Below are 26,939 nucleotides of genomic sequence, written 5' to 3' on the forward strand. Positions count from 1 at the left end.
TGTAAATTAATAACATATCTTCTAACTTTAATAAGAGAAGGCAACCTTCAGAAATGAACCAATCATATCTTTGGCATCTAAGGCTAGGTTATATTAACTTGAATAGGATTCAAAAGATAATAGCCGATGAACTTTTGGGTTCATTGGAAGTGGAAATCTTTCCAACCTGCGAGTCTTACTTAGAAGGAAAAATAACCAAGAAGTTTTTTAAGTTTAAGGGGTATAGAGCCAAAGGCATGTTGGAATTGGTTCATTCTGATTTGTGAGGACCTATGACTATCCAGGCAAGAGGTGGTTTCGAATATTTCGTCTCTTTTATAGACGACTATTTAAAATTCGGCACATTTACTTGATGCGCTGCAAGTCTAAGTGCTTTGATAAGTTCAAAGAGTATTAGGCTGATGTGGAGTAACGTCAAGGTAAAACTATCAAGACACTACGTTGAGATCGTAGTGGCAAGAACCTCTTAGGAGAGTTTAGAAGTCACTAAGACGGGATTCAATCCCAACTAACGCACCTGGTACACCCCAAAAGAATGATGTAGTAAGAAGGTATAGGACTCTTATGGAAATAGTTAGATCAATGATAAGTTATTCGAATTACCAAAATTAATTTTGAGGATATACACGAAATGGAAGTGAATATAGTACCTTCTAAGTCGAACTCTCTACTCCATAGAATTGCAGAATGGGCGTAAGCCTAGTCTGAAGCATATTTGGATGGTCTAGCACATGGAGAGACACTGATAAGTTGGACAGGAGTTCACTTGTTTGTAGGTTATCCTAGAGAAACGAATGGAGGTTTATAGTCCTAAAAATCAGAAGGCCATTGTTGGTACCAATGCACGATTTTTAGAAGAGGACTATGTAATAAACCATAAGCCCATAAGTAAATTTGTTCTTAAGGAAATAATAAAGGACACGTCTAATCTAGTACTAACTGTACAAGATGAAATATCACAAGAAACTGTAACACGTATCACAGATGATACACAATTGTAGAAAGTGTATCGTCGTAGTGGGAGGGTTGTTAGACAACCTAAAATATTCATGTTTTGGGAGAGTCTTTGGACTTGATCTCTGGTGAACATGAACCTAATTCCCGGACATATGACGAAGCGCTCCAAGATAAAGATGCAGCATCTTTGAAAAGAGCAATGAATACAGAATTAGAATATATGTATTCTAATAAAATCTGGGAGCTTGTAGAACCACCGAATTGTGTAAAAGACATTGGGTGTAAATAGGTCTATAATAGGAAAAAAGGGGTAGACAGGAAGGTGGAAATTTTCAAAGCAAGGCTTGTTGAAAAAGGAAACTTTTTCAGCGGTAGCCGTGCTTAAGTCTATCCGGATTCTTTTATCTATATGGACTATGAGATTTGGTAAGTGGATGTCAAGACAGCTTTCCTTAATGGAAGTCTTGAAAAAAATATCCATATAAAGCAACCAGAAGGGTTCATTGAAAAGGGCAAGGAGTATCTAGTATGTAAGCTCAATCGGTCTATGCACTGAAGCAAAACTTCAAGGTCTTGGACATCTAGTCTAATGAAGTAATCCAGACCTCTGGATTTATTCAGTGACCAGATAAGTCTTATGTATACAAGAAGTGTTATGGAAACGTGGTAGTATTTCTTGTACTATACGTAGATGACATTTTTGGTAGTTGGAAACAATATCAAAATGTTGTTGGAAGTAAAGGTATGGTTGTCCAAACAAATTCGATATAAAGGACTTGGGAGAATGCACATATTTTTGGGATCAAAGTAATAAGGGATCGCAAGAAAAGAATACTGTGCTTATTCCAAGCTTCATATATCGAAACAATCCTTGCTTGTTTTAGCATGCAAGACTCCAAGAAAGGTTTTCTACCTTTTAGGCATGAAGTAGCTTTATCTAAAGAAATGTCTTCGAAGACATCAAAGGAGATAAAGGACATGAAGGCAGTTCCTTATGCTTCGGCTATCGGAAGCCTAATGAATGTAATACTATGAATAAGATTGGATAACTATTTTGCCCATGACATAGTTAGCAGATATCGAGTAACCTGTGACCAGGACACTAGACTACTGTAAAGCATATACTAGAGAATACTTAAATTACCTAAGTTAAGTTGGTCACCTAAACCTTCATTAAAAAGTTAATGAAAATATCTCTTCCATCGCTCTTTTATTTCTCCATCGTTTATTAGTATCCTATTACATTCATCTTTAATACATTTTATTTAGATAAGAAAGTCAATTTGTGATTTATTATTCTCACTTTTGAATGTGACTAAGTATTCTCCTCTTTTCTTAAAAAATATATTAATTAATACAAGGTTTTGAATCTCGACCTGTGCTGAGATTTCGGTTCTAGACCGGAACGATACGATTTTGGTATCGTATCGTGCCGATATGGTTTCTGTATTTTTTATTTATATATAGTAATTATTAGATAAATATATTTATTGTGTATAATTTAAAAATGAGTTGTATATTAATTTTATATAAATTCTCAATTATTGAACAACATGATATTGTTAGAAAAAATAATTAAATATAATTTTCAATTAAGAAACTTGATCTAGACTTGAATTAAAATTGATACCAAGCTTGATTGATACATTATAATATGTTACATTACTAATACCAAAAGGAACGACGTGAATCAAATGCAAGCATTGGTTCTTACAACATTCTACTTTAGTCAACTTCATTGATAAAAAATATTATTTATAATAAATATAATTAACAATTTATTAATTTAATTATTAATTTAAATAATATATATTTTAAAAATAATTTAAATAATTATGTAAAATAGTAAAAAAATACAAAATATTTTTTTAAAAAAAAATTATCAGAATATAAATCTGATTTTTTAGAATTTTTTAATTTTTTTTTAGAATTTCTTTTTTTTTAAAAAAGTGTCATTGCTTTCAAAATTTAGGATTAATGTGACATATTTGTGCTGTAAAATGTTAATGATGTTCTCTACATTCTACATTTTGCTATTAATTTAGGCTAAAAAGATTGCAATCTTAAACAAGTACTTATGGAAAAAATAATATACTCTTCACAACCCACTTGTTGCTTGTAGCGTGTGCCCTAGATGTTTGACAAAATGCTTGCACATCTTTTTGACCTTCAAGGCCACCTCCTAATTAAGGATCACTGAGAAATAGGAGTCTTTCGTTCATTGGATTTAATGCCCTACCGATTTACTATGGTGACGTTTTGGTGGTGGGGGGCACCTGACAACCCCAATAGAGAACATGTGGCTTTTCTTATTGTGCAAGACCTCTTCGGAGGCCTTATCGATTGTGATGGAGATGAAGACATCAAAGTGGGAGTTCTAATGTCAAACAAGCTTGTTGATCAACTACTTACAGAGAAGATGGCAGCATGGTAAGAGTATGAGATTGTGTTGGGCCAGTCCAATGTCACTGGAGCATATGGTTCAAATCAATGGGTTCAATGCTTCCTCTGCCTTCCTTTTAATTGAAAATATTTGCCATCACTAAATAACTTTAATCAGTCTTGCTTTTATTTTGTGTGTACTCTTAGTCACTAATATATTAGTCTTAGTTACTAATTTCTTCATTTTGATATCTTCACATTTCTTTAAAATCAATAACAATGAAAGATGGGCTGCAGGTTGAGGGAATGCGCCAAGCTGGGCTAATTAAGGGTGGATCAGTTGATAATGCTATTGTTTGCAGGTGTAGTCTCCCTATGTTCTCGTGTATCTTCAAAAGCTTAAACTGAAGAATGTACAATGTTTCCTTATAGATCATTAATCATTTTCCAGAGACAATTATTCAAGCAATCAACTAAAAATGGACCGCAAAGGGATCCTTAAAGAACTTAAATTAAGATTCAACAGTTTCTGATTGTCACAGAGAAAAAGATCGGATTATTCTTAGTCATATAAATTTTCTAATCTAAAGAAGAATGAAAAGATGTATAGAAAGTAATGTCATGATTCTGAAAACTTCTAGGTGATATTAATAGTTAGCTTACACAAAAGAAATGTATAAGTTTTTCCACTAGGGTGGCACAAAAGCAGTAACTCAAGCTGAGAAATCACATTTAACCCATAAAATTTCACTTTAGTATCTATGTTGAAATAAATCCATTACTGTAAAACATCTTATACTTACCTTCCCAAGGTACATTCTTGTACAATCATCCCTTTTATTGTGAGAATAAATTGAATTATGTGACAAAATATTTTGAATAGTTAGAACTTTGATAACTTTTTATTATAAACTCCAGAATAACTAATTCATCTAAAAAGTAGGAAATTGTTTTAGGTAAGTACAAGTCTTTTATACATATTTTATCTAACACCCCTTAGGCTGGAGTACAAATATCTAGCATGCCCAACTTGTTACATGAAAACATAAGACTAGGTGAAAGAGGTTTAGTAAACATATCAGCAATTTGCTATTTGAAAGAGCATATGACATACTGATCTTCTCAGATATAATGAATTAAAATAAAGTGACAGTGACTCTCAATGTGTTTTGAGCATTCATGAAACACTTGAATGTTAGCAATGTAAACGACGGCTTGCTTGACACTATGTATATTCATTTAGTATTGCTAAAATTAAGATAATCAAGGAAGGACTTGATCTGCATCATCTCGCAAATGCATGCATTATTGCTCTGTACTAGGCTTCAACGCTAAATCAAGCTACACTTTTTGTTTCTTGTTTTTCTATGTTACCAAGTTGCTTGTGAGATGCACAAAAAAATGAAGTGGACCTTCTATCAATAATGAACCCTACATAATCAACGTTAGGAAAACAAGACTTGATATGCAGAAGTCCATGCTTCTTAGAGACTACCGCTTTCCTTTTCCTAGAAATTCTTTAGCCTATGGTAGGATTGTAACATTCCTTCTTGATGGCACTTTTTGGCCTTTTGCATGAACTGACTCAAAACTCTGACTTCAGCTGTGTGTATCTATTTGTCCTTGCACTGAGAAATGTTTCATCCACTTATTGACACTGTTTAGTATATTTGAAGCTTAACTTTTGGGAAGGATAGTTTCATCCATATATTTGATGCCATTCAGACTACAACACCTTTCATAGATTGGTTCCCTAAGGCAAAATGTGAAGTAATGCCTAATGCACCCATCTTCTACTTTAAATTTTCTTCTGCTGTAATACCACCCTAGTTGTATGGTTGATGTGGTATTTTGCATCCCGTATTGATAATTCATGAAAGTTTGAGGTGGTTGCTTTTTCTAATTTTCTTTTCTTTAAATATCATTGTTATTTCAGTGCCACTGCTGGTTGGTTAAATCCACCATTACGTTTCTCTGATGAGCCTTGTCGCCATAAGGTTTTAGATCTTGTGGGAGACATCTCACTCTTTGCTCAAAATGGAAATCAGGGGCTTCCCATTGCACACATAATTGCCTATAAGGTTTTAAATCTTTCCTTCTCTCTTTTTTTTTTGATAGTTCTATTTAAAATGCCTCTTAGTTTATAGTTATTATAAACCAAAAGGTTTCTTGATATTTTCCTATTAATTTTATAGGTGATGGTAGATAATACTTCTATGCAATTATATAAGATATTCAAGGCATTTTGCGATTAACTTGATATGGTGTTATCCCTTAGGCACATGTAAGAGCTAAATTTTAGAAGAATTGCATTCTTAGTGCTCTTAGTTGAGTTTCATATTAATAAAGCATGGAATTTTATATAAGGAAATGTTCTTTAAGGGTACATTTACTTGGATGGAAGATAGGAGGGAGAGGAGGGAAAGTGACAAAAATGTGCACATAAATAATGAAGCTTCATCTGCAAGTTTGTGATTCTTTCCTTTCATCCTTATCTTCATCCAAGTAAACCAATTGTTAGTATTGAGTTGCACCCTCATACAAATACTCAAAGCAACTTTCTTATTGCTTTTATGCAAGCGGTAGACAGAAATCTATACGAGGAGAATGTTTGTGGCCAAACTTGATAGATATGCTTGATAATAGCTCATTTATATTTGTTCAATATTAAAATATGTATAAAATAAATTTAAAATTTGGTGAGCTCAATTCATTGACTGTCATCAACAAAGTTCATGAACAAGTCTTGAATAATTTTTTTTATTAATTGTCTAAAGCTTGATTTTGATTTTTTTCTTTTAACTTTTATAGTGGTAGATAAGATCATTAATGAGGTGGATGGTTGTGTGCGAGTTTGATTAATAGCTCGTTTATATTTGTTCAATATAAAAATATATATAAAATAAACAAATTTGAGCACAAATGGGCTAAATTCACTAAATTTCATTAATAAAATTTATGAACAATTCTTGAATAAATTTATTTATTAACTTGTTTAAAGCTCGATTATAATGTTTTCTTTATGTTTTGTTTAACTTCGAGGTGCAGATTGAGGAAGGAAAGGAATTTAAGGTGAAAAAAAATCCCTAGGGAAAAGGAAGAGAAAAGCAAAGGAAAAGAAGAGAAAAGAAATAGAAAAGAAAGGAAAAAAAGAAGGAAAAAAGACGAACTAGTCTTGTGTAACCTTGCAGCTACAAGCGAGGCCGGTTGTGGCCACATGCAAGACTGCCTGCGGCAATGCGCGAACTTGCGATCTCGCTCATGGCCGTGTGCAAGACTGCCCGCGATTGTGCGCGAACTCGTGACCTCGCTTGTAACCACCTGAGAGGCCAAAAACGAACTTGCGGCCACCATAGGCCACGAGTGAACTTGCGGCCACCATAGGCCACGAGTGAACTTGCGGCCACTTTGGAGGCCACGAGTGAACTCGCAGCCGCTTTCATTTTGTCTAATCGATTCTTAAAGTTGTCCGTCGAATATTTGACATCAGTAAACAAAGGAAAGGATAAAAAATTATCCTTTTTCACGAAATGAACAATGGAAAACTTACCAACATGGATTTTTTTTCTAGTTTTTATTTTTGCCTTCTCAATTAAACATGGGTTTAATGTTTTAATCAAATATATATAAAAATAAACTAGGCATGTATATTATGATTTTTTTGTATTTATTATTTTTAATATCTTATAAATTTTATAACTTTGTATTATCTACCATATGCTAAAATTGAGAAAATAATATAAGTTTCATTTATTGCATCAATGCTTTTAACTAAATTATAAGTAAAACAAATTTCTCTAGTTGAGGCTCAGCCTCAATAAGATTTTTAATAAGATTGAACAAGCTCGACTGAAAAAAAGAAAAAGCTTGAACACAAATCTGCTCCATTTGATTCGGTTTCAGTCCCAATAATTTTGTCTCTGTCCTAGTTCGGGCAAACGGTACCTAACTGGGTGTTTAAAATCAATTTTAGCAATCTTCATGTGTTGATGCTTGGTGGTTGGTACGGGAACAATGATGCTTGCTTTTTTGACAGAAAAGGCAATCGCAAATCAATGTTCTGGGAATATGTATGCTGTTTAAATGCGTGATTTTCAAACAAAGTACACTATCATGTGAAGATAAAACCATAAGAATTCCTACAACCATAGCTGTTCTGATCCTGAAACAATTTTTAAGTTTTCAGCTTCTCAAATCGCTCATGGATTTCTCATTTTACCAAGGAATGTGAGAGTAGAAAGGGAAGATGATCTTGCTTCTTGTTATATGTGACCATTATGCGAAGTAGTTTTTATGAACGTATCTTACTGTGGTCTATTATTGATTTACCATTGAACTTGCTTAATAAGACAAAATGCATTACTTTACAATAGATTAGCATGCTGTTTCATATAGGTGGCTTTTTGTTCAGTGTTTTAGTCCATAATTTTGAGTCACTACTCTTTGCAAATTGGCTTGAGACTAAATATTCCTTCTTTTATACAGGCTGGCCATGCCCTGCATGCTGACTTCGTGCGATTGCTATCAAGATCATCGACAGCACAAGTGAAAGATTAGCAACGGAAATGCTAGCACAGTGATCCAAAATCCATTTTCATGGAATAGTTGTTGGTAAGGCCTAGCCATTTTCTGTAGCGTAAATGCATTAGCCTGGTGACATTGTTTTCATGTGTTTATTTGGGGATTCTTGAAAAAGTTTCACGAAGTTAACATCTCCTAGGGAAATCATGCGTGAGCTAAGATAGGATGACGAATCTCAGCCGAGCGAAACTCCTCCCTGTTTGACTAATTAATTGGAGTTGACAAATTAATTTAGTGTATGCTATTAATGTTAATTCTTCTTCAAACACCTTTTGTAATTTGTATGAATGCCATTTATACAGCAATTCGACATGTGGATTTTCCCATTGGAAACTATAGTAGTACTGATTTCTTTCATTCCTGGTAAGTATTCCAAAGAAACTCTGATTTACGGTAGCTGTTTGCTTATTTAGTTGCTTTGACTCTATTGAATAAAAGTCAAGTTTGAGAGCGTCTACAAGGCCAGCGTGACTAATGAATTAGCCCTTTTGTTTCCTTCTAAAATGGTTTTTTCTCGCATGAAAAGCATGCTCCTAAAATATGATCTATTTTGGATTTTTGCTCGATACTAATTGAACTGATAGAGCGGATTAGATTGACTCGGTAGGACGGACAAAACTAACCTGCTGGAATGAGTTAAGTCGATAGGGTGAGCTTATCAAGTCTGGTCACATGGACTCAACTTGTTAAATGGTGAACAAGTGGCAAGTGAAGTGCTTGTCCGAGCGTCTTCGTCAGTGCATCATAGGACGAACACGTAAAAGATAAGTTATTGATGGTAAAAAAGTAAATACGTTCGTCCTCAATATTTTCGTCAATCCGTTTTAAGATAATACGGAGAAAATAAATCACGGGCGATTATTAGTCTTTGGAATAGTGATTAGCACATAAAGGAAACATTTATTTTGACTTTGTCGAGATTCGAACTCCAGACTTCATTAGTGGCAACACCTCATGTGCTAGCCATTATTGGTGGCAAAAGGCGAATACGCTCGCTCCTAGCGTGCTCCCGCCAATCCGTCCCAGGGTCAATACGGAGGAAGTAAATCACGGACAACCACTAGTCTTTGAAATAGTGACTAGCACATAAGGGAGACATTTATTTCGGTTTTACCGAGATTCGAACTCCAGACCTCATTTGTGATAACACTTCATGTGCTAACCACTAGACTCATCCGAATGGACTCATTGATAACTGAGGAAGTGATTGAGAGATGAGTTATATTAAACATAGGTTGTCTCAAGTTTGACCTCTCTCGATTTCAAGTGATAAATTTTTATTCATTTACCATCTTAATTATGTTGGTAGATTATTATTAAATAGTGAACAAGCTAAGTCTATCGGAGGCTATGTATGTAATAGGTAAGTTCATCTTCACGAATTGACATAATTAGTATCTGTATGAATGTTTGTTTTAATAAATTTTAGGATTAATTTTTAATGGGATAAAATGACTCATTGGTTGATTGATATTTTCCATGCGAAAGGTCTTGCCTATCTTTATGGTGTCAAAAGTGGATAATATTAAACTGTTTTAGATGAGTGATACCACTTTTATTATAATGTAATAGGTAAAATTAGTTAAATTGATTGAAAATAAAAAAAATTGTAATTTAATCGAAATTAATCGAATATAGATTTTTAAAGCCGAAATCAATTGGTTCGAAATAAGTGAATTGTTTTAAAAAAAAAAAAGAAAATCAAATTTCCTAATTAATCAAATTTCTCGGACTTTTTAGCAGGAGTTTTATCAGTTTTCTAATATATAAATTAAAAATTGGATGAAATTTGAATAAAATAAAATAAAATAAAATTCAGCTTACTTGGGTCGGTTGGGTTATCCGCTTTCGGGCTAGACATGCCCACGATTCGTTCGTTCATCTCGAGACCGGGATCGGAGTTCGCGTGTTGCTTCCTCTCACCTCTTCCGCTCTCCTGACGGCGCCGTCACCCCCTTCCTCCTCCCTCTCCACGGCCACCACTTCCGACGGAATCCTAACTTTTCCCGTCGCTGGATTTCGTTCCGCTTCTGTTCAGCCATCTCTGCCTCCCTACAAGCGTTTCTGGCTATTTGATAAAAGAAACCCTAACTCCAAAGCTAATCCGGGGAGGGAGGAGGGTATCCGGTGCAACAGGACGTGCAGAGAGCCTATTTCGATTGGTACGTGCCTTCGTCTAAGTAATTTCTGCCCTCCAACCTCTCGTGGCTACCTTGCATCTTCACTATACTCTGTCGCTCTCTCCTGCCCTAATTATCGCATTCAGTTGGACTTTTATTGAAAAAAAAATTTTGGCCTTAAAATCTTAGTGATATTGAAAGATGAGGATGATAACTTTGACTACTTTATAGATCAACTTTTCTGGATATAATTGGGTAAAACATCTTCTTCAAAATTAGGGAAAAATCGTAATCGCTGATTCACAGTTTATAGATGGCGAGAAGGGAAAGTTATAATCATCTTTCACTATGTTTTCTTACGAGTCCTGCCATTGAGAGAATTATATCAAACTGACCAGGGTTGAATAACTTAGCAAAAGTTACCTATGTTTTTACTCTGAAAGTACTAACTGGGATAAAAAAACTTGTTCACATTTCAGATCCTCTTATGTGGTTGTATATATATCCCAAAGATACTTTTTTTTTCTCTCTTGTTTTTTGTGATTATGCATGTAGAGTTATGAGCTGTTAACGGATTAAACAAGGACAAGGTACAAGAATTTTTTTGCAAGGGTAGGCAGGTACTATTTTTTTCTGCTTCTGGTAAAGTGTTTGTTTATCCTTATTATTTTCTCTGTGAACTTGATTAATCATCAGTAATCATGTTGATTGAACTTAAGCATATTTCCTCTCTTATTGACCAAATTTTACTTTTTTAGCTACAGGCTGATTCAAGTTTTCATCCAGGTTGTCGCTAATTTGTGCGGTGAGAAATTTCTGTGAAGTATTGTTGGATAATGGAGATACAAACGTCTGGAAAGCCTATTGATACTTTAGTAGAGAAGGTTCTTTCCATGAACATTCTATCATCTGATTATTTCAAAGAACTTTATAGACTGAAGACTTACCATGAAGTTATAGATGAGATCTACAACCAAGTTGATCATGTGGAACCATGGATGACTGGAAATTGCAGAGGACCTTCCACAGCATTTTGTCTGCTTTACAAATTTTTCACAATGAAATTGACGGTCAAGCAGATGCATGGACTGTTGAAGCATCCTGATTCTCCTTACATTAGAGCGGTAACTCTAAATATATATTATATATTTTATATTGTTTTTCCTAGAATATTTTTCTTTCTTTTCTACCATCCAATCTATGACTATACTATTTGCTTGGGCTTCCGACCTAGTTTGACCTGCATCATGCAGATTTTTTTTTTTTTTTTCATTTTTTAGTTAATTAAGCAAAGTTATTAGCAGAATCTTCAGCATGTTCATGTATTCTTGGATGATTCTCCGTGTTAATATTTTGCATTCCTAATTGGCAAAATCTCAAGCATATTCATGTTCATGTATTGCCTAGTCTCTGGGATAATTGGCTATTTGAGCATATAAATACATTGATTCTAACCCCTCTGGGAGATATGAATACACAAGTTTCTCTCATCTATCTCAAAACCTTTTCTGTGGCTATCAAGGCTATTGTTGGATGTCAAAATTCTAGGTTATGTTCCTAGGATATACATGATCTTAAATGGATTGATTTGTTTCTGAACTTTTCTTTTAGTTTCTGTTTCACGGACAAGGCCCATATGTTTGTGTCATCAACACTGTTCCTCTTTTCCTCTGATATGCATGTAGATATACTGGTGCAATTATTGGTTTCAAGATTGGTTGTTGATGCTAGAATTTATTCCTTTACTTGTAGTCGCTGCACATTAAAGATGAAAATGAATTGTTCTTTATTATACAGGTTGGCTTCCTCTATCTTCGTTATGTTGCAGAACCAAAGACACTGTGGACATGGTTTGAGCCATATGTTAAGGATGATGAGGTACTTTATCCATACATTTCTCTTTGTTGTCCTTTCTAGTGACTTGTTCCGAAACTGATTCTTATAACCAATATTACAGGACATTTCTTATTGTTTTCGATTTTATTCTAGACTTTTGTGTTTTGATTATCCCCATAACGATAACCCCTAGATAAAATTGATCCAAGGAACTTCTGATGACAATTTATTAATTTTATGGCCCCTTTACGTTTGCTTGTTACAACAGTTCATTGGTTTTTGTTTTTACAATTTTTAAATTTTTTCTTTTGATTTTGTGTGGTTCCACTTTCTCTTACATTTCAAACTTTGTATTGGATATTATGTATTTTTTCAATGGCTACTATAGATATGTAGCTATACCATGTAGTGAAGGGAGCATATTGTCTTTTTTGTTTGGTCTTTCTTGTACAATGCCAAATTTATAATTTAACTACTCTTTTTTCCCTTGATAGTTTATGATATATCAGTATATGTATTATATGTTTTACAAACTTGAAATTACCTTTCAAACTTCGTATTGGATATTATGTAATTTCTCAATGGCTACTATAGATATGCAGCTCTATTATGTACTGAAGGGAATATTTGAAATCTCATACCGTGTTGGGCGAATCAGTCGAAACGTATGGTTTCATTAAATCATCGAAACTTGATAGCACTCGACACCAAGGTTTAAAATCTCAAGTCGTACCGTAGTTTCGATCTTTAACTAGAAAGATATTGTTCGAATATCATGATGATGCTCCAAATGCATGGTGCTGGTGACAAATTGGAGGTTAAAGGAGAAATGAGATGAACCAAAGGAAGGAGACATTGTTTGTGCTAAGTGGTATCGAGTTTTGGTAATTTACCGAATGATATGGTACAACATTTAAAACCATGCTTGGTACACACTCCTTCCCATGCTTCATCTCTTTCCTTCTTCAACTCCAATTCATTACCGACACCATGTATCACACTATCAGCACGATACTGAAACAATATCATTCTAGTCACAGACCAAAATTTCGATACGGCTCGAGATTTTGAACCTTGGAAGGGAATATATTATCTTTTTTGTTTGGTCTTTCTTGTACAGTGTCAAATTTATAATTAAACTATTCTTTCTTCCTTTGATAGTTTATGATATATCAGCATATGCATTATATGTTTTACAAACTTGAAATTGCCATATCAAATTGTTTGGGTTTCTTCCAATTACATATTGATTGTTATACTCAATGGTTGTGCTATCTAGTATCTAATGTGAAGGCAAATATTCTTATACAATTCAATGAGAAAAAATTGTATATATTTTATAGCTATTATTCACAACGAAAATATCACTAATAAAGTACCTAACCTTGGTTGATGGAAAAATATTTTTGAGTCTTGTGCACTCTTGTTGCGCCCTATATTTAGTAAGGTTGTGGTATGACTCAGTCTTTATAGGTTAAAGTGTTGTGTATTTAGGAAACAACACTAATAGTGATGAGAATGCTAAGATGGATGTGTGGGGTTATTAGAAAAAAAAAATAGAAGAAAAAACTGCTACTACTATTCCTGATTAATGTATCTCCAGTATATGATAAATGAGAATATAGTAGGTTACCAAGGTATTGTCTGCAAAGTTGATTATTAGTATTATAGTTAGACAAGTTGAATTGAACAGTGGAAGCTCTAAGGTTGCTGCTGCTAGCAGTGTAGTTTTCTTAGAGTTAAATGTTAGGATAAGATTGCATAGCTAGCTGATCTCAAACAATTGAGACTAATATAGCTTGAGGATCACGGTGATCTTTTGCCTCATCATTGTATTTTTCGACAATGATGTTTCATTTAGGGATGACCATTGGGTTCATTGAATCAAAAGGAAGAAGCTAGTTGCTAAGCTATAAAAGACTTGTATACTACTGCCTTTGTCTTTGCTTAGCTATTTTACATTATGCATGTTATTGATGGTAGGTCTCTGTCTATATTTTACCTTGTATTATATTTGTAGATTGGTTTTTGGAGACAATTAGATCTTGTACTTGCTTTTTAATGCATATATGTAAATGAACTTGCACAAGAGCAGTGATATAGAACCTAATTCAATGTCTTTGGACAGTTGACACCACAAGCTATACTGTTGCTTACTATTTAAATTTGATATGAAGACAGTAACCTTATATGATAATAAACTAGATTCTTGCTCGGTGTCTTTTCTCCTACAGGAATTCTCTCCTGGTTCCAATGGTCGACTTACAACAATGGGGGTATATGTGCGTGATCTTCTTCTTGGGCAGGTCTGTTGTGACTTACCTTGTGACCTTCTTGGAATGTGCTTGTCTTCCATATGTTATTGATAAATTTTTTCCCCCTTTTTTAACCTATTGCATACATGTTGTATGAGCTAATGTTGATTCTTTTGGTAACCGAGGTCATTTCATTTTGGTTTAGCTTCCGTACCTATCATAGTATGATTTGAGAGTAAATCTGCAGACATTTTTATCTCTAGTCAATGGTTTTCCAATATCTTGTTACTCTGCTACGTGTCTTTTTCAATCATTTGGTCTGATGCAGAATCTAGGCTATCAAGCTTCTGTTTTGTATATACCTTATTGTTTGACCAATTTGCTCATTCCATTATGCCAGTGAAGGGTGATCACTGACCATGTCAGAAAGCATTTTGGATGAGTTAAAAGCAAGGTTCTAAAATTCGCTAGGCGCTAGTCGGGCGGCGGACCAGCGCCTAGCGCCTAGGCGGGGACTAGGCGGCGCTAGGCGGATTCCTCGGTATTCCTTGTTTCATGTGAACTGTGGATAATGTCATATACAAATCTAAATGTTGTCTTAAACAATTTCATAGCAATGGAGATCTAACTATGTATGCTGAAATAAATACATACTTTCCAATACCAAAAAATGAAAAACTATAAAAGAAAATTAATAGTTTTGTGCAAAGGAAATATACTAGACTTAGTAAATATGAGTTAAAAAAAAACAGTTAAACAATAGAACATACAGTAAGTTATCATAATCATATAGCAAACAGTAGAACATTGGAAAATAGTAGCAATAGTTCAATTCAAGATTACAATGCATTATGAATCAGTAACCAGTAACCACTAAGCAAAATATAATTGTTAAATAATGTAAATCATGTCTTAACAAAATGAGCTCAAAATTACACAACTAATAATATCTCATAAACTCGTATTTATTCTGCTTTCTCTTCTCCATAATTTTCAATAACTTGTTCTTCATCGGACACAAACTCAATATCATTATTGTGATCCTCGTCTTCTTCTTCAGATTTAAAATCATCTTCATGAAGTTCTCTCACTCTAGAGCTTTTTCGGGGTTGTAGATTTTCATCCGCTCCACTTGCTTCATCAACCATTTGCCAAGTGAGCCCAGAATCTAGTTCAACTTCATCATCTTCCCCACCGTCCACAATCCAACCTTGTGCATTTGAAGCATCTTTTGCAAGAAGGACATCAACATTTCTTTCTTTTTCTCTTTTTTGTTTGTTCAACAATCTAGCATTAAATTGGACAAGTACTAGATTGTTCAACCTGTTGGCATCCAACCTATTTCTTTTCTTTGTATGAATCTAAAAAAAAAACAGAGAAAGTAAATATTATAGTTAGTACCTGAATATAGAGTAGACATTAAAAATTATAACTAATTTAATTAAAGAGTAGACTGAAAGTTTAAAACTTACTCCTTCAAATGTACTCCAATTTCTTTCACACCCAGATGAACTTGTAGTTAATGAAAGTATCCTCAATGCCACCCTTAGCAAGTTAGGTGTGTGAGCACCGTATGTACTCCACCATGCACATGGATCAAATGTATCATCATTTTTTTCACATGCTTTTTTTTCCAAATAACCCAGTCTTATTTCTATATTTTGGAAATTCCTTGTTAATAATTGTATCTTGTAGATTTAACTCATTGGCATGCAAAGTTTCCATGCATTCAAAAATCCCCATCACGACCTCCTCATAAAGAGCAATAGAACTATCTTTGTAGTAAAAATAAGGATTCAACAAAAATGCAGTGGTATGCAATGATGTATCAAGTCTATCCTTCATTTTTGACTCAATAATGACTATGATAGGCTGATAATTTGATTCCACGTTATTCAGAGCCACCTTGATATCTTCTTTAGCTTGAAGAAGCTCCCCATATAGAAACCCCATCGATGGCTTTCTATCTCCATCTACCAATCGAAGAACTCTTACCAAAGGAGCAAATATTTTCAAACAAAGTGTCACACCATTCCAAAAACTCATGCTCATCACTGTAGAGTAAGCCAATTTTCCTTTGTTTGTTTTTGACCATTTACATTTCTCCCACATATCACTTGTAAACATGGCTCTTAAACTAGCTTTTTTCAATCAAACTTTGCAATGTGAGGAAATTTGATGCAAACCTGGTAACTCCTGGTCGGACTATGTCTCTCTTCTTCGTGAAACTTCTCATCAATGATAAAGTCTTATGGTGAGCATAGATGAAAATGGTAAAAGCCTTGGATTGCTCAATCACCTTTTTATATCGTGGAAGTTTGCCAATACTTTCAAGCATGAGATTAATAGTGTGAGTTGCACATGAACTCCAAAAGATTCCGGGTCGTTTTTCTCTCATCAATTTAGCTGCAGCCATATTGTTGGTGGCATTGTCTGTAATAATCTGAACAATATTATGAGCTCCTACTTGTTCAACACACTTGTCAACATACTCAAAAATAAGTTCAGTTGTATGTGCCTCTTCTGAAGACTCCTTAGACTCTAAAAATGTAGTACCCTCCTTGCAATTAACACACAAATTTAAGATGCTTCTTCTTTTTCTATCACTCCATGCATCTGTCATGATCGAGCATCCATTCTTTGCCCATTCTTCTTCATGTTTCTTCAGCAATTGTTTTGTTCTTTCAACTTCGGCTTTCAATAGTGGCTCCCTAAGTTGATATTGAGTTGGAGGCTTGAATCCTGGTCCAAATTGACCCACTGCCTCCATTAGTTGCTTGAAGCTATCATTATCAACAGCATTGAATGAGATTCCATTTTCATAAACCCATCTCCCAACATATTGTTGAACTTGTTGAGTTCTCTCTTTGAAAAGAGCCTCATTTATATTTTTTTGGCGAAGTACTTTACTTCCACTGGAGCCTGCATTTTCTGGAGCAATTGCCGATGCATATCTATCCATGGGGCCAAGTGGAAGAGGTTTTTTAACTCCATCCATCCCTTCAATTTCAAGACCTTCTTCTTCATCTACGGAAATAGCCACCTCTGCTCTACAACTTTGTTCTTCCATTATTTTGTTCTTCTTTCTGTTCCTCCCTTCTAAAATAGCCTGTTTGCACTTATTTTTGTCTTCTTGAGATGCTTTTCGACAACCCGATACATTTCCAGGTATATTTCCAATGTGCTCCTTTATCCTATACACTCCTCCTGACATTGCTTTTCCACATAACTTACATTTAATTTTGTCGAGGTTCTTAGGATCAATCAATATTCCAAACTCCCATCCGATGTCATTTGATTTTCTTCTAAGAATTCCGGATTCGGGTTGAGTGACAGATGCTGTCGAAGATGGATTGCTTGCCATTGATAACAGATAATCTGAAGGAAAAAAATTATATATAACAAGACATAATATGATAATAAAATTTAATTATACCATACAAATATACAATACAAAATAATGAAAATATGAAATATAACATTAAGTCATTAACAAGTTTGAGAATATTTTTTTATATATCTTAATCTAATTAATAAAATTTATTAGATATTTATTTAAATAAATTTAATTTTAAATATATTTTTTATATTATTAAATCTGTTATATACTTATATATAAATTAATAATATTTATTAGAATTTTTAAAATTTTAATTTAATTTTTATATTTTTAAAACTGATTTATATAAATTAATAATATTTATTAGAATTTAATAATATTTATTAGAATTTTTAAAATTTTAATTTAATTTTCATATTTTTAAAACTGATTTATATAAATTAATAATATTTATTAGAATTTTAAAAATTTTAATAATTAATATTTATAAATCCGATTAATATACATTTATAATATATAAAATTTATAAATATGATTTATATAAATTAATAATATTTATTAAAAATTTCAAAATTTTAATATAATTTATAAATAATTAAATATGATTTATTAATTTATTAATATGTATAATGTATTATATGTTTTTTAATTTTAAATATTTTTATATTTTTAAATCTGATAAAGTGATAAATGATAATATTTATTATAATTTTAAATTTTTTAAATATGTTAATATATAAATTAATATTTAATATTATTTATTTAAAAAAATTAAATATATTATTTATATATTTAAATATGATTATATAAATTAATAATGGTTATTAGAATTTTATATATAATTTTATATATTTAAATTTGTTTTATATAAATTAATAATATTTATTATAAAAAAGATAAATTTTAAATATATTTAATTGGGATCTTAATTTTATTAGGATTTATGAACTCAACCTTATTATTAAAATTATCCCCGTTAGGAGTTAGGAATTGTTTTAATTTATTAAATCTAAAAAAAAATTAAAAAAAAAAAGCTAAAAAGGGCGTCTCTTTCGCGAGTCTCGCAACTCGCGCGACGGCGCGGACGGCGGACGCCACGGACCGCCACCGGCGGCTCGCGGGAGGGCTCCGGCGCTGCCGGAAGCTTCGCCGGACGAGTCCGATGCGTCCGGCGAAAAAGGCGTTGCTTCCAGCGGCGCCGGTAGCGTCGCGCGGAAAGCTTTTGGCACAGCCAGAAGCATCGCGACTCTACCGGCGTTGCTCGAAGCAACGCCGGACTTCGCCGGACGCATACGCCGCGTCCGACGAAGCTTCCGGCAGCGTCTGACACCTGCGATGCATCCGGTGTTGCCGCGACGCAGATTTGAGAAACAAAAAACGGGCGATGAAACAAAAATGAACGGAAACAAAAACTTACCGGAAGCAACGCGATCAGGGAGAGATCAGGGAAGACGAACAGCCGGGGCGATGAAACAAACGAACGCCTACGAACGCCTGGCAAATACCTAAAAATCAGATTTAACATGCCTTAAAAAACTTGGCCCGCCGAAGCCCGCGGAGGACCGCCTAGGCGGCCCAGCCGCCTAGGGCTTCCGCCTCGCTGGTTTCCGGTGCGGCATCCTGCCGCACAGCGCCTAGGCGGCGCCTAGGGCGCAATTTCGAACATTGGTTAAAAGATGCTACCTGGTATCTCATGTTTTGTTTGACTTTATTAGATGGAAAAAAAATTCACATGCTGTGAATTTGTCATGTCTCTTTACTTCTGAGGTCCATTACTGATCTGTTTTGCTTACATTTATTGTTTCCATGCGCAACAAATAAAGATGGGTATTCTATACAAGGTTTAAAATCTGGAGCTTTGTCGAAGTTTTGAATTTTGACTGGAACAATACTGTATTGGTACTGTAGCAGTGTCTCTGCATGCCCATGGAGAATTGGTGGAGAAAGAGAAAGGAGATGCAAAATAAGAATAAGAGGGTGTTTGGCTTAGCTTATAAGCTCTACAAAATAGCTTATAAGTTGTTTTTGAGCTTATAAGCTCTTTAGATCTGTTTGGTAAAATTTTTTACAAACAGCTTATAAGCTATCAAAATAAGTTGTTTGACAACTTATAAGCTATTTTTAAAAAAGTAAGGGAGACCTTACTTTTTTTAAAAAAATTTTATTTTAATAATTTTCTTCTCTAAAATATCCTTAAATATTTTTATTAATCTCCATCTTATCTTCCATAGATTTTTACAAACCTAACAACTCTCTCTCTACGCCGACTTCTTTTCCCAGTGCACGAAGTCTCCAACACTCCCTTCCATATCTTCTCTCCTTGGTGCACAAATTCTCCGACTCGATTAGAATTTGATTTTTTTTTTTTCTATCTAACTTTTTCTTAGGATTTAGAAAAACAAAGTGTCAAATATATTATTGATCAATTTTTAACTATAATTTTTATTTGAAATATTAATAATATCATTAAAGTTTTGAAAATTTCTAAATTAAAATATCAAATAGTTTTTTTTATATAAGTTTAACATATTATAAAATTGTAAACTAGTTTTGTTTGTTATATATATATATATATTATTATACCCTTTTTGGTAATTTTGTTAATAAAAAGATCTTATAATACTAAACACATCAATATCTTTAAGTTGTTTAAAATAAGTTCATCCAAACACTTTAACTACTTATTTTTAAAATAAGACCTAACCGCTTATAAGCTCCTAAAACAACTTATAAGTTGTACGAGCTTATAAGCTGTTTTTAATAAGTTTAGCCAAACACCCTCTAAGAAGATAACACATTTATATTCCTAACTCTTGTATGCAATGATACAATTTTAACATTATATTGCATAACAAAAGCTTAAAAAAATAAAATGTCAAAAGGTGTAATGGTAATATGACACGATACTATCTAAATGATTGACACAACAACACAACTTAAATTTCTTGTACTGAATAACTTCGAGATTTGGTAATTTATTAGAATGATACATTTTGAACACACCACCTTCATGGTATGAGTTTTAACCATGATTCTGTACATGCTCATAAGTTAGGCTGAAAAAAATAGAACATAGGAAATGGCTAATTATAAGAGGGTTATGCCCTTGACTAGAAACCTATAGCATGGAGTGATTTCTTAAGTGGCGATCATGTAAAACTACTCCCTGCATTTTCATATTGAGGTCAACTAGGACACAAATTTGCGCTTACATACTTTTTTAGGAATTGAAAATTACAATTCAGTGACCTCTGATTGCCTATCTGTCTGTATTTGACTAAGGAAAGTGACTTGGTAGTCTCGTCCTGAATTTGTGGTTGGTTACTGAATCTCAATGTAGTGTCTTGAACAAAGATAATGTTCCTCAATTACATAAAGTTTGAATCAATGAATTTCTGTTTGTTTTCTTTCACGGGAAGAGATATGGTGGTATGTTGCAGAAGCTGGTTCTCTAAAACACCTATGTTATGTGGAAGGGTAGGTGTTGTCTTTTTCCTCTGTCCTGCTAGTAGCTTGTGTGGTCTTCCAAATAATAGATATAATATGTCAAGTAGCATTTGATGCAGCTGGATATGAATATGCAGTACTTAATCACATCTGTATATGTGCAGTATGCCGGCATATGCATATGCAATTTAATTTTGAATCATGGTTGAATTACTGAAGTCAAAATAGTATGTATTTATCTGAACTCATTAGCTATTGGAATATAGTATCTTCCAGAATAAGATCAATCTAGTTTATATTTGGGTTAATCAATATATACTTAAATGCATTGTGCAAAGAGATATTCACCAATTTTGTTGTCATATAGGATTTTTATCTTCTTTATTAATAACCAACTCTAGCTAGCCAAGTGTGTTAGTTTAATGCCAAGTTTATATATTTTTAATTTCTTCTGATCATACCTAGCAAAGTGTGAAGATTTTGATTTCCCCTCTTATCATTCATGCAATAATGCTATATTTAAGTCCAACGATAATTTTTTTACTAATCTTTATTATGTCTCCATGGAAGAATTACTGTTATTAATAAATTTAGTATGCATCCATAATATTAATTAGTAATATTTTCTATGATTTGATAATATGACATTTTTATATTTAATATGTTTTTAATTGATTTATTGAATTCAATAATTTAATCATAACTAACTCTGATTTTTTTACATTTTAAGAATAAAGTAAATATATTTATGATAAATTGACTCAATATATTTATTATATGCATAAATTTTCAATTCAGATGTGCACTTTAAATGTTTTTATGAAGATAATTCATTGGTAATTTTTATAAACATTTTAATTCTTATTTATTTTAATATTTATTATACACACACATGTAGTAATTTATTAGTTTAGTATAAAACTCCAAAAATATGTGGATGGAAGAGATTCTTTGATTTTAAAATGCGTATTAAAATAACAATAAATTTGTGATATAGAAATTAGTTTGTGCATATAATCTTAGAAACCTAGATGATGCTACTCAGAAATTACTGGCTAAATTATTCTATGAATTTTCTGCTTTGATTAAGATCCTACTAACGTTTGAAACTATACTTTGTGTAGGGTATTCTAATGCTGCACTAGATTAATTATTTGTATGAGTAAATTTACTATGATTTTCAAAATAATTGGCTATACACATAGGATCAATAACTTCATGATAAAATATCACAAAGTAAGCTGAGAAATAATAGAAATGTTGATCACCATTAGACTAGAATAGCTGAATGTTCGTAATCTAAGTAAATATTTGCAAGAATCTTGTGTGACATTGTTACAATGAACTATTAACGTTGTGCCTTGAAATTGTGGGAAATGACAAATTTGGATTATAATTCTTGAAATTCAAAAATACTATAATTAATTATAGGAGATCAAAATAATAAGGTTTGACTAGTTGTCTTATAGTAAACAAATTCTAAATCTATTAGACACAAATGATACTAAAACTCAAAGCATAAATTTCAAATCCCCCTTCATTTGCATAAATTTTTTCTTGATAAATTTTAAGTTTGATTGTAGACTAGTAATTGCTAATGGGTGAATCATTTAGGTTATTCCAACCCTTGTAGTTGCCTTTACATATATTTATCATATTTTATACCAACTTTGAAAATATACCCTTTTATATTTGTTATATGTGAAATGCATTCTCAATTTTCTCCTGCAAGCTAGATTAAAATGTTATAAAGCCCTAGCTTGTTCCAGTTCTAGGACCTCTGAAAGCTTTAGTCAACAAATCTGCTAATTGATTATAGGAACTAACCAATAAATTACTGATCTCCTTTTTATTGTAGTTTTTATCTAAGAACTAGTTAGAGTAAAGACACTGGTTACAGTAGAGCAGCGTTTCTGTAACCAATAACTTCTTGAAAGAGTGTGCACGACAGTTTGAGCTCTTTTCAATCCAACAACTAGTTGTGCTATATTCTGCCTCTGTCCTTGACCTGACAGTTAGAGTATGATTTTCTTTTGCCAAATTTGCATCTATTGTAGCCTAGAAATCTGATAATTACCTTGTTCACAGTATATGAGATGTTTTCCTAGGGCATTCTGAAAATATCACAGAATCTGTAAAGCTCTCTTCCCCATTCCCATAACCATAGTATGGAGACGTGAGATATTGGCTAACCACACATAGTCAATGGAGATTTCATGTCAAAAAGTTCAATTATGATGATTTCCCTTGTCCTGACGTCATAATGACATTTGGGCCCATGCTTGTCAACGGAGCTAGCTCTTAACATATCTACGTACATATTTTTGTTGTGATATATGAATGTCTCATGAATAAGCAAATTTATGTTTAGAAAATATTTTAGTTTTTGATTTGGGAGAAACGAAAGTATACTTTTTAACTTTGTGATTTTTTATGATAATTTCAATAAAGACTGAGAAAGATGCATTTTCCTTAATGAGATGGAAGTTGAAACACTGAATGCTCCGATACACTCTTAATCATGCTGAATTGGAAAGAACACAATTGAAATTACCAAGGAGTCGGTTCTGAGATATCAACAGCTTTGATACCATGTTAATGGAGTTGTTTGGGTTATTCCAATCCTAGGTAGCCCCTCTTAACTGTATGTGTCTTTTCCTATTACAACTTCACAAATAAACCATTATATATATTTAGAATGTCAAGCAGGTCTTCCTGAGATATAATAAGAGAGAAAATTTACATCTGATTCAGTAAATAAGAGGTTTGGGGTGTTTCCACAGAAATATTAGAAGGATGGGGTCTTGGTAAGATGGATTTCTACACAGCTATGATGTTACTAAATTGATCTTTGATGCCTCTCGTCCCTTTCTTTGCTCTCATTAGGTTAGGGAAATCTGGTACAGTTGCCTGCATATTGTCTAACAAGACTGGGGTTTGGATCTGGTATAATAAACCTTTGACCATTCTAGCTATTATCTGATTTAATGAAGATATATGATCCATTATGCGAATGGAGTATTACAATGCATGTGTTTCTTATCACCTTTCATCTTTTTCTTCATGCTTCTAAGCATTCTGTTTGTCTATCCTCATTAGATGTATGTGACCACCACTGGAGGCATGCAATTAGAACTGCAACCAACTTGACAAGTTATACCATCAGTCAAGTTGGATCCCAACATCAATTTTTTCAACCATCACCTCGCAAGTTGGTCCAGTAGTTTCTAATAGGTTACTGCTTTCCCAGATAGGCACAAAATCTTCTTTTGATTGCGGAGAAAATAGATTGTTTGATCCTCCATTACTTGCGGTTTCATGTTCACTGTAGCTAGTAATAAAAGTGGATCTTGGAAAAAGAAAGGGTATCTTGCAAAGGTTGTGAAGCAGTTAATTCTGGCCCTTCTATCATATTCCGATATTAATAAAGTCGGTTTTTTATCCAATACATCTTTCTATATTGCCACAACTCTTGCAGTTGATTTGACCACAACCCTTGCTATTTGGAGATGTAACGCCAGTTCTACAATAGTGATTCATTCTTTATATAAAATTACAATAACCATAGGTTATCCAACAGAATTCCAACTGGATTTCGAGGTTTCCCGACTATGACTTGGATTTACCAACAGTACAATTGAGACTAATGTGACAAACTACTAGCAATAGTCTTCCCTGCTTTCAGGAGCTGGAAGTGTATTTTGATGAGAGAAGACATTGTCAAATTTAGGATACCGTGTGACAGCTTCAACTATTGACCAGGGTTAGATCTTTGCTTGCCTTATGTTTGCATCCACAGTGACTCATCCATAGTTGCTAACACAATCCATCTTATAAATGGTTGTTCTGAAATTCTTTTTTTCTCTTCTCTCTTATTTATTCTCTTGCAAGGCACTTCCTCTCAACGGCGAAATGCATACTAAAAAGTTAAATATCCTATTGAACTTGCAGACGCATCTCTTGTATCAATTACTTTGTCCATGGACCAATGAATTTACATAGACATATTGTTTCCCTTACCAGTGGTTATATTATTTCCAACGTTGTACTTGAGTTTCCTCTCTTTGTTGAGCTAAATGCTAAACTATCTATGACGTGTTGAAGATTCAGGAATCTAAAACCTAGATAACCTATGGTTTTTGTTCATCATACCGATATTCTTTTGGTTTCATTTTCAACAATTGTTCAGATAGGAACAATCATTTTTTGATGGTGATATATTCCTTGAAAGATTCTTTTGTCTAAGTTATTAGACATTGACTCTCTTAGAAGCCTGTAAAACGTGAAGACATCAATATATATAAAATGCTGAGATAACTGCATATTCTGAATTTTTGACAGCGTCTGCATCTGATCTGGTTAACCTTTGATTCTATTTTATTCTAGTTCTTGATTATAAACTTTTTAAAATCTTTTAGACACAATTCACATTTTGTAGTACTTTACCTGCTTGTTATGTTTACTTGACATTGCATATTAAATTTTCCTATATACTTGCCACGGTTACTTTACATTTACTGGGTGTCATTCAATCCTTTTAACTGCTGTTAATATGATTATGCAGTACTACTTCGATACACTCTTTCCAAGGATCCCTGTCCCTGTTGTTCGCCAAATTGTTGCTAATCTGGAGAAACTGAAGCTCCCTGCCAAGCATGCTGGTGTAACTGGAGAATCTAGTCGTCAGGGATCTGATGATGTTGCTCGCCGTCCACCTTCTGTAAAGGCTGCGTTATCAGTTTCTTTTGGTCAGCGTGCTCCACACCGTGCATCTACCAGAGATTCATCTCCAGTCAGGAGGACTGTAGGTTCTGCACCTGAACGAGGTGAGAGTGATGAACATCGGAGGTCATCTCCGCACATTCGCAGGAGTAGCAGCCGTGAACGACATGATCGAGATCGTTCGGACCATGAACAACGTGATCGTGAGCGAGAACGCTCTAACCGTAATCGCAGTCATGAGCGTCGTGATGTAGAACGGTCAGGGCATGATCGAGATAGGGACCGTGACCGGAGTCATGAGCGTGGCGATCGTGATAGAGAATCACATAAATATAGACACTTAGGGAGAGACCATGGGAGGGATCATGACAGGAGTGGAAGAGACCATGATGGCTATAGACACTCTAATTCTCGCCGAAGCAGGAGTAGGAGCCGGAGCCGGAGCAGAAGCCGAAGTCATAGTATTATTTATGGCACAGATTCTGACCATCAATCTAAACCATTCATAGAAGAAAATAAAGACAAGACTAAGGTGGTCTCAAGCAATCTGATAAAGTTGAAAGATTTATATGGTGATGCAAGCGAAAGGAAAAGTGAAGAACCTACAGATCGGCTGCGGAAAGACACTAGCAGCGAAGAAGTTATAAGATTGGGGGGCTTTACATGGAAATGAAGTCGTTATGACACTTTCCAATGGTTGTTTTGTAACATCGACTAAGGATATAGCGATCTCTTGGCCTCACTGAAAATCAACCAATTCTCTGTGGGTGAAATGCTAGACTCTGTAACATTCGATGCAAGGAAACAATGTAGAGGTGTCACTGAATCTGCAGGGACATCAATTTCTCTTTGTTCAACTTTAAAATTGTTTGGAATTGGATATCACAGGTTGTATGCTACTCCTGTACTCTATCAATTTCTTTTAAATTAATTGGCTACTGGATTCCTGTCAGGATTCAAAACTCCGAAGTTGTTTCATATACGAGTTTAGTCTCAGTGTGCTGTCATTGCTGTGATTTGAACTGGGAATTACTTGCGTTTAATTTATCGGTTTGTTTGCTATTGAAAGGTAGGAAAGCATTGAAGATTGCTGAAACGTGAAGTGTACTTATTGGTGCATCATGTTACTCTGCCTGCTTGCCCTCTTCTTTCTTCTTCGTTCCGTTGGAAGATCTTCGTCGAAGAACCGCTTGTTGCCATGAATCCATCGACTTCAAATGCTAATTCTATCATGATGAACTGTTGGTAAGCGAAACGCGTTATATTCATCCTACTCTAGTGCTTTATTCGATCCTACAT

General features: G+C 33.8%; 2 protein-coding genes across 10 annotated transcripts; both read left to right on the top strand.

Annotated features, from left to right (window-relative positions):
• Window positions 1-2,898: 2,898 nt before the first annotated feature.
• LOC121971613 (probable UDP-3-O-acyl-N-acetylglucosamine deacetylase 1, mitochondrial) lies at window positions 2,899-8,256 on the top strand. Its single transcript, XM_042522949.1, has 3 exons — window positions 2,899-3,701; window positions 5,276-5,420; window positions 7,825-8,256. The coding sequence occupies exons 1-3, from the start codon at window positions 3,619-3,621 to the stop codon at window positions 7,894-7,896; spliced, it is 300 nt and encodes a 99-aa protein (XP_042378883.1). The 5' UTR covers window positions 2,899-3,618; the 3' UTR covers window positions 7,897-8,256.
• Window positions 8,257-9,755: 1,499 nt separating this feature from the next.
• Window positions 9,756-26,592, top strand: LOC121971614 (pre-mRNA splicing factor SR-like 1). Of its 9 annotated transcripts, none has more exons than XM_042522959.1 (7): window positions 9,756-10,082; window positions 10,596-10,660; window positions 10,799-10,924; window positions 10,995-11,164; window positions 11,838-11,918; window positions 14,111-14,182; window positions 25,483-26,592. In XM_042522959.1, exons 4-7 carry the CDS (start codon window positions 11,039-11,041, stop codon window positions 26,311-26,313), a joined length of 1,110 nt encoding a protein of 369 aa, XP_042378893.1. In that variant the 5' UTR covers window positions 9,756-10,082; window positions 10,596-10,660; window positions 10,799-10,924; window positions 10,995-11,038; the 3' UTR covers window positions 26,314-26,592. The 9 variants fall into 9 exon arrangements, with proteins under 9 accessions (XP_042378893.1, XP_042378892.1, XP_042378887.1 ...); XM_042522958.1 differs by having other exon boundaries at window positions 11,001-11,164; XM_042522953.1 differs by having other exon boundaries at window positions 10,799-11,164.
• The last annotated feature ends 347 nt before the right edge of the window (window positions 26,593-26,939 follow it).

Source organism: Zingiber officinale, chromosome 4A (genome assembly GCF_018446385.1).
Source record: "Zingiber officinale cultivar Zhangliang chromosome 4A, Zo_v1.1, whole genome shotgun sequence".
NCBI classification, from domain to species: domain Eukaryota; kingdom Viridiplantae; phylum Streptophyta; class Magnoliopsida; order Zingiberales; family Zingiberaceae; genus Zingiber; species Zingiber officinale.

Bases quoted from the DNA above. Each gene is read 5' to 3' on its own strand.
- LOC121971613 (XM_042522949.1), top strand. From the start codon at position 3,619: ATGAAAGATGGGCTGCAGGTTGAGGGAATGCGCCAAGCTGGGCTAATT. The intron at 3,702-5,275 runs GTGTAGTCTCCC...TTGTTATTTCAG, and splicing joins GATAATGCTATTGTTTGCAG to TGCCACTGCTGGTTGGTTAA. The intron at 5,421-7,824 runs GTTTTAAATCTT...TCTTTTATACAG, and splicing joins CACACATAATTGCCTATAAG to GCTGGCCATGCCCTGCATGC.
- LOC121971614 (XM_042522953.1), top strand. From the start codon at position 10,877: ATGGAGATACAAACGTCTGGAAAGCCTATTGATACTTTAGTAGAGAAG. The intron at 11,919-14,110 runs GTACTTTATCCA...TTTCTCCTACAG, and splicing joins CATATGTTAAGGATGATGAG to GAATTCTCTCCTGGTTCCAA. The intron at 14,183-25,482 runs GTCTGTTGTGAC...ATGATTATGCAG, and splicing joins GTGATCTTCTTCTTGGGCAG to TACTACTTCGATACACTCTT.